Here is a 14803-nt window from a genome sequence, read left to right as displayed (position 1 = left end):
GCAAGATACAGATTGCCAAACACTGGTTTACAGGCGAGACACATAATGTCATTGACAGACCACAAAATGAGGCTCGCTTTAGCAGCTATAGGAGCGCTTCACTAGATAAAAGATGTCCCTGGAGCAGGATTTGTTTTTAAGGGCTTTTAAAGGCTAACAAATGCAGCTTTATCATCTCTTCCTTCAGCACACCAGCTGAACAAAACAGCTAATAGAAAAACAGAATGAGGTTTTCTATTTATCCCATGCATAGTAAACAAAATTATTCAGATACAGCAAAATGTAGGGGAGAAAACACATGCTTGTTGGTCCTTTGCCCATGTTACTCCCACTTAAGACACTGAAAAGCCCAACTCAGCAGATCTTTATTCTTCTGTTGGGGAAGATGGGGTTTGCCTGCCCCACTCTACCACGGACAAAGCAAGGTGTTTGGTGTGAATTGTAATGGAGACTCAAAGCCATCTGTTCAAAGACTATGCCTCTGCACAGATTTCTGGCTCACTGGTAGAACAACTTCTTCATGACCTGTGCTATGACAAATTCCGTGTCTGGGGTTGCACTGTAACATGTAACAGTTCTGATTCCAATCAGTAGAGAGCAATAATACATATAAACCCTAGCTAATTCATTACCATAGTAATGAAGTACCAAAGTTTTATTAATCTGTTTTTATCCATTTTACTAGAATATTTTGTAACGGTGTAAGTGATACAGTATACCAATGGAAAAGTTGAAATAACAAAGTCTGATGATTAATGGATGGTACTTCAAAGGTAGAAACATTGGGCCAGATTTTGAAACTTCAGATTTCCACTGGTGTCACTGAATTTGGCCTAGGAGTTAGATATAATGGTTGCTTTATTTTCTCATGGAAAAAATTAACAGCTGTGAGTGTTTTAGTTGTGGTTTATATGTGGGATCTTAGAAAAAAGCATATGCCATGCTAAGGTAATGTTTTATTTTCATGGGAATTATGAAATTATTAATAATTAGTATGAAATTTTCAGATTAACTTTCTAAATTAGGACCCTGTAGGCACACTAAATTAGGACCCTGCACCGCTCTTAAGCAGGCCAAATGACCACTGAAGTCAAAGGGAGATCTACCTGAGTGAGCAGAACATCTGGCCTTGCAGATGTAACCATAAAGTAATGGGGATTTTGATAGCAAAGGGCTTAGAAGGGCTGATCTTTAAAAAAGGTTAATGGTGACAATTCAATACAATTAATATTAACAAAAAGGGGGAAGGAACACAAGCCGAAATAAGGAAAGAATGGGTTAAAGAATATTTAGATAAGTTAGGTGTATTCAAGTCAGCGGAGTTTGATGAAATTCATTCTAGGGCACTTCAGGAACTAGCTGAAGCAATCTCAGAACCATTAGCAATTATCTTCAAGAAATCGTGGAGGAGAGGTGAATATTATAGGGCAAATATAGTACATGTCTTTAAAGAGGGAAACAAAGAGTACCTGGGGAATTATAGACCAGTCAGCTTTAACTTTGATACCTTAAAAATACTAGAACAAAACATTAAATAATCAATAAGCACCTGAAGGATAATAGGGTTCTCAAACTTCATTGCACCATGACCCCTTTCTGACAACAAAAATTACTACATGAGCCCAGGAGGGGGACCGAAGCCTGAGCCCACACCTGGGCAGGGGGTCCAGAGCCAAAGCCCGAGCCTTACCACCCCAGATGGGGGGGCCAAAGTCATTTCCCGAGGGCTTCGGCCCTAGGTGGGGGGCCTGTATCCCTGAGCCCATGCCACTAAGGGCTGAAGTCCTCTGGGCCACAGCAAGTCTAACGCCAGCCCTGACGACCCCATTAAAATGGGGTTGTGACCCACTTTGGGGTCCCAACCCACAGTTTGAGAACCGCTGCCCTATGACAACCTAGCTCCTATTTCTCTAACCCTTTCCCCCTCAGAGCCCAGCCAGGGGGCCAGACACTCACAACCCCCCACCCCAGAGCATAGGTGCCGACTCCATGGGTGCGCCAGGGCTGGAGTACCCACAGAAAAAAATTAGCAGGTGCTTAGCACCCACCGGTAGGCAAGCTCCCTTCCTACCTGCCCCACACCCCCACCTATCAACTCCTCCCCGTCCCTCTCAGGGCATCCTGCATGCCACGGAACAGCTCTTCAGCAGCGTGAAGGAGGCATGGGGAGGGAGGGAAGGAGGGGCAGGAGCAGGGACAGGGTGTGCTTGGGGGAAGGGGTGGAAAGAGGCAGGGAAGGGGTGGAGCAGGGGCAGGAAGAGGCGAGGCAGGGGTGCGGCCTTGGGGGAAGAAGTTGAGTGGAAGCGGCACCAGGGGTGGAACAGGGGTGGGAACAGGAGGGGTGGGGTGGGGTGGGGTCTTGCGGGAAGGCACCAGGTGGGGGCGGGACCAGCCTTACCCAGATACTCACATTACCCCCCACCCCCTTGCCCAGATACCTGCACCCCTGCCCAGAGCCCAGCCAGGGGGCCAGACACCCACAACCTCTCCCCCCCAGAGCCCAGCCAATATGCCCGAACCCCCTATCCCCCAGAGCCCAGCCGGGGGGCCTCCCTCAGCCCAGGCACCTTCCCCCCCCCATTGCTCAGAGCCCAGGAATCCAGAGGGAGAAACAGTATGATGCTCGGTCCTAGGTTTGTGTGGAGTTTCCTGCATGCTGCCCTCTCCTTCCCTCAGGGTGTGTAGGGAACTGCAGCTGCCGGGAACCATCCAGCTCCCCATCCCCCAGCAGTGTCTTCTATGTGGAAGCTGGGCTCTGCCGGGTCCAGCAGCCCCTAATGGTGGCCAGCAGCACTGCAGCCCATTTGCGCACACAACATTAATTTCTGCAAAATTCTGCATTGCACTGTGGCACAGAATTCCCCCAGGAGTAAATAATACAACAATATAGCAGCAGTTATGAGGAGCCCCTTCCTGCTTCCTGAGTTAATCTTTTAAACTGCCTGCTTTACTTCCTGGGTTCTCTGGCTGGTGCGCTAATTATCTCATTAACTCATTAGTCTACCAGCAGTGTAAGTGCTCCCTTCCACCTTAACCACAGCCAGTGCCCTGGGTGTTTTAAGTGACCAGGGTACTGGCTTCCACAGATCCCAATTTGAAGCTGCTAACGGCACCCTGTCACATGGGTTCACACCTGGTTGAAAGATTGCTCAAAGTGGTTCACTGTTAAACTGGAAGGGTGCAAATTGGTTACTGCTAAATTTGATTAAAATGGTTATGCAAGGAAATTATATATATATTTTAAAAGACACTTCAGACTATATAGGTGACACCTCTGGATAATAGAGAAAGATATTAATTGTTCTCATACAGATAAACGGCATAAATTATTAAGTGATAAATTATTAAGGTGATAGGTATCTAACTTTTCCAGGCTGCAAGGTACATTGGTCTAAGTTTATTTGATTGCCTTGTGAAATGAAATGTGTGTTGCTCTAAAAACATTATTTTGTTCCACAGGCTATAAACCAGGCAGGAGCTGGACCCTACAGTGATCTAGTAACTTGCAGGACTCCAGCATCAGTACCTGATGCAGTCTGTACCCTCTCTGTATTGGAGGATGAGCATATGGATGCCTATCAGATATCGCCCTCTGTGTGCCTTGTTTTAAACTGGGAAGAACCGTGCAATAATGGGTCTGAGATTACTTCTTACAACATAGACCTTGGTGACATTAGCATTCCAGTTAGTAACATTACAAGTTATGTTATGGATGATCTGCTTCCAGAAACCTCATACCGGTGAGTGTCATCATCCTGCCATTTCTCGGTACAGTAATGAAAACTCATGTTGATATCACACAGATTAACTAGATAAGGGGAATCTTGATAGGATGTATCATAAAGAAGAAAAAGAAGTCGCTATCCTTAAACATCTAGCAAAAGTGTAATGATGTCTTTATGGAGTGATTTGGAATAGTTCAGGTTTGAAGATGCATTCTCTTTGTTCACCTTTTTCTATCTTCTTTTGTCTCCATTTCCCACCCCCATTTATCTTCTTTATTTTCTCTATTTGCTTTGTCCTTGTTTTTGTCTTATGTGTTTGGAAACTGTATTAGTTAATCTATGAAGCAAATATCAAGACCAAGACAGATAAAATTCATAATAATCTAATGGGGTTTACAAACCCCATACTGAACATGGGTAGAAAGGAGAGGAGAGTCTTCCTGGCTTACAGGCAACCAGGCTCACCAGCCCCCAGCATAGCTGCCAGAACTTCCAGTCATGGAGGCATCTACCAACAGCTGGGACCAATAAGGAAGACAAGTGTAGCAATAAAGGAAAAACAGAGAGAGATGGGGAGGCAGAAAGGCCTGGGCTAGTGGAGGGGAAAGTGCCCTGTGGCAGTCTGCCTCTAAGAAACTAACAGGGAGACAAAGGAAGACCTGGAGTTTAAGGGCTGATAACCTAAAATGAGTCTAAGTTGGTGGTCTGGGCTAATTTGAGATGAGTAGAGGGGAGACTGGTTAGGGGAAAGCTCAGTCCTCCAAAGAGATTGTCCCAAGAGCAGTTGACAAGTGTACATTCCAGAAACTGGAAATGATAAATTCTTCTAACTACCATAGTGCTGTGTTTATTGCAATGTATCATTTTTCAGATTCTAATCAGTAATATTCTTTTAAGTGTTTATAGGTATTATTAACTAAGTAATTTTCTTATATGGCAAATAAGTTGTGTACGGTTTAAAATGGTGATTTAATGTATGTTCTTTTGAGTAGCTATATTTGCCATCTCTTTAATATGAAAAAAATAACTAAAGAAGATGAAATTTGGGATTAAAAGTGATTGGCTCTTAACAACTCAGATTCTAAATTTTATTCTAAAATGGCTTCTCCAAATGTATATTCATCCTTTGAACTAATCTGATTTTCATGCTTTTCATGATGTCTTTCTAATTGCTGCTAGAATTTAAATTATCTTAAACAGTGATTAGCAGATGAATAGTAATACACAGTGACATTGATCATGTCAAGGAAGCTCTTTTTTAAAAAAAAAACAGTTATTCTTATAGATACATAATACAGAAAAATCTGATTGTACAACTGAAGAAATTAGACACAGCACAGACTCGCAATATCATTTGTCATGAATAATCATGCAAACATTGTGCAGCCTAGCCAGAATGCTCCACTCTTTTTTCAGATTTTAACATAACAGCACTGAGAATGGTATAGTGGCATCTAGCTTTTTACCAGCCTGTGGAAATGTAAAATGTGAATATAAACTGCAAGTGGATGGCTCAGGGATTGCTACTGGGATATGGAACCTTTCGCTTTCAGGTCACTAGTTTAAATCCAGCCAACATTGATAATGACCAAAAGTCGTTAGTATTTAAAAACCCATCAGTGGCTTATATCAAATGAGCTGGAAGTTTTAGTTCAGATCCAGCTGGACAAATGTCAACATGACAGAATTCTTCATCAGAATTGTGACCTTATCAGCAGTCTCAAAGGATTGACTAGGTATAGAGATGGAACTACTCTCCCCCCTACCAGTGGTCCCTAGAAGTAACAGGATGGTGTGAGGAGGCTTCTGTTGCCTGGGCACTACATTCACTTTAGAAATTTTAAAAGAGGAGCCATCAACAGAAAAATATCAAATGTATCTCTTTCTCCTCTTCATAGAATCATAGGACTGGAAGGGACCTCAAGAAGTCTTTTAGTCCAATCCCCTGCACTCAAGGCAGGACTAAGTATTATCTAGACCATGACTGACAGGTGTTTGTCTAACCTGTGTTTGTCTTGTGAGCTGCTACTTAATTTTTTTAAGAGCTGCCCTTAGTTGGTCTGGAACATCTTGTTTTCTCCTTATTACATGTGAGATCAGATGCAGTAGCAACTAAAACAAAATAAAAGGTTTTGATCAGCACCAAGTGACTCTATACAATCAGCCAGCACTTTTCATTAATATTAGTAACTGGGTCACAGAAAATGGGGCATCTAAAAATTCTGTTTGTTTTTTTTTAGCTCATGTTTTGTTCTTCTATAGCTGCTGTTAGGTAGGTGTCCTGATCTCCAAAGCCTGGAAAAAGAGATCAGAACTAAAAGTTGAGATAAGCTTTAGGTTTCTCTTCACTAATCATACAGCAGCTCTTTCTCTGAGACTCTTGTTCTGGCTCCCTCTGAGCAGAAGTATTATACTGAGGTCATACTATGATTTATGCCCTGAATCTTAGTTTACATTCTAACTTCTTTACTTTTCATAAGGCGCCATATTAAATTATGTGATTTTAGCTTAGGAGTGTGATTGTCTCTGATCTGAATGAAAAAGTGAAACCATAAACATGAACTATTTAACTGGTCACAATGATTGCTGTGGGACCAAGCTTCTAAAAATGGTCTGATGAGAACAAGAAGAAGTAAGTGTTGAGTCAGGAAGCAAAAATACACAGCGGGGCATCTTGTACTTTTCAGAAAATACCATACCTCAGCTGTCTTGGAAAGCAAAGGGCCAAAGCAAGTTGCAGAAGCAGCTCATGCAGCACTGACCATACTTTGTAGTATTGTGCTAATAAAAATAGCTTTGAAGAAAGACACTTTTCAAATAATTGTTGGTGGATTTTTGTTCACACACACACACATACCCCATCTGTGTATATCCAGTCTATCCATGATATTTTTAGCGCGCCAATCATCATATTACCTAGGCATAACATAAGAAGGTTGTTATTTACAACCTAGGCATAACATAAGAAAGGCATAACATAACATTACCTAGGCATAACATAAGAAGGTTGTTTAATTAATTGCCATTTGCAAATCCCTTTGAGCTACTCTGAATTGGAAGTATTATTATTTTATGATATATGGGGGTATAGTAAAGCTGTGTTAAATTTGTGCAATGAAAGCAAGTGAAAGTTACCTGGCATTAGGTTTCTTTTCAAACCCAAACATTAAGCAAGACCTCGGAGATTATCAAATCTCTTGGCAAGCCTGGTCTGAGTTTAAAGTCAGCAAAACTAGTCAAAACTCTGTGGTTTCAGTGGCATTTCACTGCCAGGTTTTGGGTTTGTTTGAAGCCAGAATCTCAAAGCAAACCTCTAGTTAGCAAGAACCAAAATTGGAAAAATGCATATTTTGCACAGCAGTAGTTTACCAAGTAAGTCTGCACACTGAGCTGATAGTATAAAAATAGTTTAAATAAAATAAAACCCCTAGATATGCAAATCACTTCACTGTAAACAGCATGAAGATGATCTGAGAGGATGTGACAGAGTCTTCCGCTTAAAGATCTGTAAATATGTCCCAAAATTTAGATGCTTTGGATATGTTTGGTTGGTAGTCAAATTGGTCATGTGACTAGCTGCACTTTATCTCTACCTGCCTGCCCCAGAGAACTTTGGAAAATTCAGCTTTGACTGGGACAAAGATTGTCCTAATCTAGCAAAATGACTTGCTCACCATCTTTTTAATACTAATGTCTGCTTCAACTGCTTCTGAGTTCACTCGTAGCTAGCAAAATCCGTACATGCTGAAGTGTTCTTCTTCAGTGCAGCTCTTTGTAACTTAGGGAAATTGTTTGTCACAAGGCTCCAGCCCAGTTTAGGGACTTGTTGAAAGGGTTCATACTGTTTGTTAATTATATAAGCCCATAGTCAACCATGTGCATTTCAAGTTTACTCTGCACACTAATGGACTGTTTAAAATTAACATGACAGAGTTAGACATTGTCACTGAACAAAGGCATAAAACGGAATGCTTCAGATGCTCTTGTTGTATATTATGTGCTTATTTCTGTGCTCTTTAGAGAGGAAAAATATGTAATATCAAAATGCAACTCCTGGGATCTGCTTTTCTGTAACAAAAATGGAAACAGTCATTTCAGTTGCTTAGTACTAAAGCATTAGAGCAAAATTTCATGTGCTGACCTTCATTTTTGCAGGCACAAATTATTGGCTTGTTCATTTTTGTACTCATAAGCCATTTAACTAGGGCAATCAGGAACTTGGACTTCAAAATGACATAAATGGTAAATAGAAATAATTGCCAACATAAGCAAAAATGAAGGCCTGGTTAAGGTTTAACAAAGAAAACCCTAAATCTTCAGGCACAAAAAAAATTGTGGATTCTTTTACAATGGTTTCTTTCTGCCAATATTGCTGTTTTCCAGTATCTAAGCTTTCATTTAAAAAAAGGAAATGGGATTAATTGTAGAGTTGAACACATTGTCTTCCAATCAAAGTTTGATCCTGCAGTGTTGAGAACATGCAGTACCTCAAAGGAAATATTCCTTCTCTCTCAAGATTAGACCCTGAACCTAAAGAAGTGGCATTTTTTGGAATTCTCTATTTTATGTTAATGAGATCTTGCCTTTGTTGCTTAGACTTATAGCTATTCATGCCAGAAGGAACTGTTATGATTATATACTCAGACCTCCTGAATAACACAGGCTATAGAAATTCACCCAGTAATTTCTGCATCAAGCCCATAACTTCTGGTTGAGCTAGGTCATATCTTTTAGAAAGAGACATCCAGTCTTGATTTAACGATTTCAAATGATGGAAAATACACCACACACATTCCTTGGCACATTAGTGATTAATTACCTTCCATTGCATCTTATTTCCCATTTGAATTTGTTTAGCTTCAACTTCCAATAATTAGATTTTATGTGGTTGTGTGCTATTAAAGAAACCTATTTTGAAATCTCCCAGTGTAGGTACTTACAGAATAGATCACAATCAAGTCACCTCTTTATATTCTCTTTGATAAGCTAAGGAGACTGAACTTCTTAAGTCTCTCACCAGAAAGGTTTTTCACTCTTCGAATTATACTTGTAGCTCTCTTCTGAACCCTTTCCAATTTTCAGCGTCCTTTTTGAAGTGTGGACATCAGAACTGGACACAGTTTTCCAGTAATGGCTTCTCCAATGCCTTGTACGGGGGATGTACCCGTTCCTTATTCCTATTCAGTACTCCTAACTTTGTGTATGTGTATATCACTGTGTGTGTGTGTGTGTGTATGTATATCACTCTGTGTGTTTGCGTGTATGTGTATATTCACAGTAATAACAAAAAAGTAAATATCTTCATCCTCAAATGTAGGGCCTGATCCTGCGTATCTTTACTCACACAATTAATTTGTACTTAGCACGAGTAATCTCATTGACTGCAGTGGAGGTATAAAGTACTTGAGCACATAAAGGTTTGTAAAAAGGGACCCTTACTTTTTATTAAGTGAAAGTTAATAAACTCTTCTGTTCTGACCTCTTGTAATATAGGCCATAGAATTCCATCCATAATTTCTGCATCAAGTCCACTAGTTCAGTTTCTTTACTAGACTTTCTGTGAGTACTTACTGCAGTACAGCTCCTTGTATATTTTTGAAGTACAATTACAACAATTGAGATTACATATTGCAGCAGTATTTTTATCACATAAAAGATGTAATTTCTGTCAAAACTTCCTTTAACTGTTTTTTGTATGATTTGATAAGACTGTAAGTGAATAAATAGCCCATGGTATGCCAGCTGAAAATGGTGAAAAACTTACTTTTAACTACTGGATTTTGGGGGAGAAATTATCTTTTGTTTTCCTGTTAGGTACACTTTGTTCCTATGTTTTGTCTTTCTATTTTTCCTCATTAACCATGCTGTACCGTTGTGATTCCATCCTCCCTCCCTACCGGCCACTCCACACCCCCAAGCAATTTGGCAGACTTGTTAAGGAGTGTTTGTTTACGCATGCATCACTGACATACTTAGCCATCTTACTGAATATTTCTTTTAATAGGATAACTTATTTTAAGTTTGGCTTATAAGCATCTATGGAAATAAAAACATTGCAGTTGCAATTTGTAAACCATGTCAAGGGAAAGACCTTTCTGAATGAAAACAGAAATGCATATGAAAATATCTCTGAGGATTGAGCTTTGTGTGTTTTGAAGCAAAGGGCTCAGTCCAGCTGTCCTTGAGCTACCAGTAGAAGTTTTACCAGAGTAAGGACCTGCAAAATTGGGCTCAGTGTTCCAGAGCTCACAAATATTTATAAATATTTATGTGTGTAATTTAACCATTGAAAGTCCTGAATAGATTATGCTTCTTTCTTACTTTTTAAGACTATGGAGTTTTGCCTGAGTAAGAAGGAATGCAGATCTGATACTACGCCAGCTAAAATAATTATAAAGCCTCCCCATTCATTTCAATGCTCAAAAGCAGGCTCATAGAGAGGAAGGATGGTCTAGTCTTAGCCTGAGATTTGGGAGATATGGGTTCAAGTACACCTCCATTACAGACTTTCCTGTGCCTCCGTTTCCCAGCTGTAAAATGGGAATAAAGGTGTCTCACAGGACTGTTGTGAGGATAAATGAAAGGGTCCTGTGCTTAGATACTTAGGCAATGGGGGCCATATTAATACCTTAGATAAAGTAGAATTTTGAGTCTAATCATGCAGTTTTGCCTTCGTAAGGACTGAAGGATCAGGTTAGTCACTGTCAAACTAGAAATAATACCTTATTCTACCACAAAATATTTAATTCAGCTTAATCTAGGCTATAATATTAGACATGAATCCTATTTTTCACTCTGCTCTTTCTCCTTTCTAGAAATGGAAGAGTTTATATTTGCTGTCCTAGCTGTTAGACATTGCTTTTCACAAGAATGGGTACATTGCGTTAATTTTATGAGAACTTGTATATCAAACTCTTCTCATGTCAGGCTGCTTAAGAATAATTCAGACGTGATTTTCCAGCTTGCAAATAGAATACTATACAAATTATTCCATTACCAAACCGAAAATAACATCCTTTTCAGCATATTTATTTTCCTGGGTCAAGAACATTTTAAAATATGATCGGTTATTGAAGGTCCTATAAGAGTTTCTAAATTTGCCTGATCTGAAAAATTGTTTCCTGAATCTAATTGAAAAGAGCCAGTGGGAAAATACAAAAATGGATACAAGTGATAGAGAGGTCTGATGCCAAGACTAGAAGCATTAGGTAATGTCCTCCAAATTTACTGTTTACATTTTCCAAATATTTGTTTTAAAATTATGATTGGTTCATTTGAAAGTAGACCTAAAAAACCCTCCATTGTTTCAGCATTTTTAAGTTTATCTTAGGAATCACTATTGAAGGCTGGGTAAGAGTGACTTTATGAATGGTTTTTAACACAAATATTTCAATGTAAAGTCTTAAATAAAAATAACTTATGTGTGTATATAGATGTTTATAGTGATTGTTTCACTGTTTCCTTGTTCTTATGTATCTTATGTCGTATGTATCTGTTGCCTGTAGTCTTAGACTTAGAGTGAAAGCTGTTTGGGCTAGCTTTGTTATATGTAGAGCTGGGTGAAATTTTTTCAGTAAATAGAAATTTTATTGAAAAATGCATTTTTCAGGACTCCAAAACTATTCACAACTTTGGTTCTAATTTAGCAAATAGTTTCAGCAGAAAAAAAAAGTAGAAATGTCAAAACATTTTGGTTTTACATTTTTTAAATGAACCATTTCTAAATGAAATGTTGTTTTTAAAATGTCGACATTTTAACCCTTTCATTTAATCTGAGTAAATGTTTTGCTATTTGTTGTTTTGTCAAGGAAACCTCAAAACTAACCAAATTGATTTGGGATTTTTCAGTTCGGCCACCAAACCAAAATATGAATTATTTGCTTAGCTGCAGTTATGTACTTGTACAGTGCCTTCCACAATGTGCCCCTAGCCTTTAGGCACCACTTTAATCCAAATAATAAATAACAGTACCACAGAGAAAAAGAGAGACAGAGTGTAAATATTCCTTGAGTCTCACTGCCTCATTTGCACCCCACATGAAGGCCAGTGTAGTCTGGCCCATCGTATCAAGCTGTATGAACAGATGGATATACACACAGCCACATATGCCCAGCATTACACTGACAGTAGCAACTTGGCAAAGACTTACAAGTGATAGCATCAGTGAGGACTTGCCTGGCAAGTTTAATTTGGTAGAGTCAAACAAACCACCAGTTGTTGCTTTTCCGAGGCGTATGTTTGGGAAGATGCCTTTTATGTTGATTTGAGGCTGAATGCAGTTTTCACCATCCTTCTGATTTTCCTAGTTCATGAGTATATATATATGTGTGTACATACAACTTACATGCACACACCTCCATCGTTTAAAAGTAGGTTTAAGAAATGCAAGATGACGTTTACATGAAATTTCTAATGCTCTCATAATTTTTTCTTCAAAATATGATACTGTCATGGAGAAATGGTTGAAGCTTAAATGATTTGGAGACAGGTGGTTTGTTTTTGTTGAGGTTTGGTTTATTTACTGCAAAATGTAAAAGTAGTAGAACCTCTATTTATGAACTCATTGCTTTAAACTCCCTGCAAAAAGCTGATATTTCTTAATTTAGGCACATATCACCATCCATATGTCATTACTAGATGATGAATTCTCAGCTTCCTATTGAAAATTATTTCCGCCTATTTTCACCTTGGAAAGCTATTAGGAGTTAATACAATGACTTTCGAAGCTGAAATAATGAGCATACAATGTGAAGTAAGAAAAAAGTCTGCATTAATTATGCTTCTCATAATACCAATAAAGTAGTCAGTCTGTTTCAATGTCTATGCTTCTTTTTTCTTTTTCTTTTTCTTTAGCTTTTTTGACCTGCTTTGTCTTAATCGTACCATAGTTTTTGTATCTGTTAGTTACCTCCATTGCATCAACAAATGCAGAACGCTATTTGTGAATCTATGAACGTAGATTGTGAAAATGAAATTGAGTTTTTAAACGTTAAGGCCTGGTTCTGATCTCAGAGGTTTTACGTTAGTGTAATTTCATTCTCTTCAGTAGAGTTATTTCTGATTTACACTCATGTAACAGAGATCAGAATCAGAACCTTAAGACATAAAGAAACACTCCTTACTTGCACTTGTTTGGTCTGTAAGAAATCTTGAAGATCACTATAATGCTACTGCTACTTAGCACATTGAAAACTTTAACTTTATCTAACTAATCCTCAGAACACTGTTGTATGGGAGATAAGTAGTATCAGACCCATTTTGCAGAGCAACTAAATGCTGAGAGGAAAAATAACTTGTCTGAGGCAAATTAGTGCAAGAACTGGAAATAGTATTCTGAATTCCTGGCTCTTAGTTCAATGTTCAGTCCATTCAATAAACTATGCTGTTTCTATGATATAGGACTTTAAATGTAAAGATCTAATATGCAGTATGTGGCCTCTTAATTTAAACTGTAGTCCAGAAAATAGGGTGGAAAGAAATGGAAATAAAATGACATCTACACTTTTTCACTTCCTAATACTAAGTTGTCTAAGTTGAAATTAGAGGATCCAAAAAAGCGACCTTTAAAGAAATGCATCTTAAAAAGCAACAGAACAATCAGAAACCACACATTTTTAAAACAGTGAATGACAAACATGATTTGGAAACCAAAGTTCTTCTGGTACATCTTCCTGGCTTCTCTCTTGACCTCCCCTTAGTGGTTTACAAAATGGAACATTTATTTCAGCACAGGACAGAGTTAAAAACAGGAAAGGAAGAAAGTGAAATAAATAGCAATGGTTCTTTCTAATTTAGAACAATCAAGTGAGAGGCAATAAAGATGAAAATGAATTCCGACTACTTGATCTCTAAACACATTGCCACCTCGAAGAAATATTGTATATGAAAAGGCTCTGAGCCCTGACGTGTACAGAACACGTACAAATCTAGATGAGGCCAATGAGCGTTCCAGGTATGCATCTGAGGGCAGAAAGTGACTCTCTTTTTTCAAACATGTTATTTTTATCCCATGAGTAATTCTACTCACAATGCCGCATGGGAGAATGGTGCATTTCAGCATTTTCAGTTAAAAGGTCTATGCTACCCTTAAGAATGTGCATAAGTTCTACTAAAGTCAGTGCACGTTGTGTGGGTATATGGAAAGCGGGACGGACTATTAGTTTTTTAGTAGGAATAAATATTCAAAATAAATTCTGCCAGCCAAAGCTAGACGCTCAGTAGGCTTTTCTTCCAAGTACAGAAGTAGAATAGTAGAACCAAAATGATTATGGAAAAGCACAAGACTGTCAAGGAAGAGACAGTGAATAATAGAGCACAGCTCAGAGAGCCAGGAAATACTGAGTTCTAATCCTAGCTCTGCTTTGGCTCCTTTTGTGACCTTTGGCTCACCTCATGACCTTTGTCAAGACATTTACCCTTTTCTGTCTGAATTCCCCTCTGTAAAATGTTAATTTTAATGTTAGTACATGGCTAAGAGAGCATTGTGAGCATTTGTATGAGAGTTTTTCCAAAGCAAAAGATTTTGAACTTGAGCAGGGCCCTTCCTGCATGGCAGCTCCAGGCAGTAGAGGAGGCATAAGGTACCCCTCTAATCTCCTGTGCTGTACTACTGTTTTCTGCGCACGGGGGCAAGTGGACTCTGCAGAGCCACTCCATCTGCCTCTCACAAAGGTGGGCAATAACAGGAGGGGAGAAGGCTGGAGTCACCAATGTGCCCTGGGACACTAGCGTGCTGGGGAGCATACGCTGAGATGGGTATACTTTCACAGTTTACTTCCTCCCTGGAATAGTAGACAAAGTAGCATGACTCCCTAAATCATACACTCCCTCTCAGGCTTCTCAAGGGCAGAACAACAATGCTCTGCCCCTTGTATAACTCACTGTATTAATGCAATATGTTACATGTGGGGGGGTATTGCATCTGCATACTTTGCAGGCAAGACTTTCTCTTTACTGATGTATTTGTTAATGATTTTTTTCCCTACATAGATTGACTATGATTTCCCTCTTGCTTTTTATAATGAAAGAGAGAAAATAAACTTCTAAGGCAAAGAAATCCTTTGAAGTTTTAATACTAT

The 14803-nt window shown here is 39.0% G+C and overlaps 1 protein-coding gene across 3 annotated transcripts in view; it reads left to right on the top strand.

Moving 5' to 3' along the window:
• FNDC3B (fibronectin type III domain containing 3B) overlaps positions 1-14803 on the top strand; it is a 358046-nt gene that overhangs the window by 285515 nt on the left and 57728 nt on the right. For all 3 annotated transcript variants that reach the window (XM_073359377.1, XM_073359376.1, XM_073359375.1), the window contains one exon: positions 3460-3740. In XM_073359377.1, coding sequence (XP_073215478.1) covers positions 3460-3740 — 281 coding nt within the window. The remainder of the gene's footprint in view (positions 1-3459; positions 3741-14803) is intronic.

Source organism: Lepidochelys kempii, chromosome 9, assembly GCF_965140265.1.
Source record: "Lepidochelys kempii isolate rLepKem1 chromosome 9, rLepKem1.hap2, whole genome shotgun sequence".
In the NCBI taxonomy this organism is placed as follows: domain Eukaryota; kingdom Metazoa; phylum Chordata; order Testudines; family Cheloniidae; genus Lepidochelys; species Lepidochelys kempii.
This window is presented reverse-complemented; position numbering and strand designations above follow the sequence as displayed.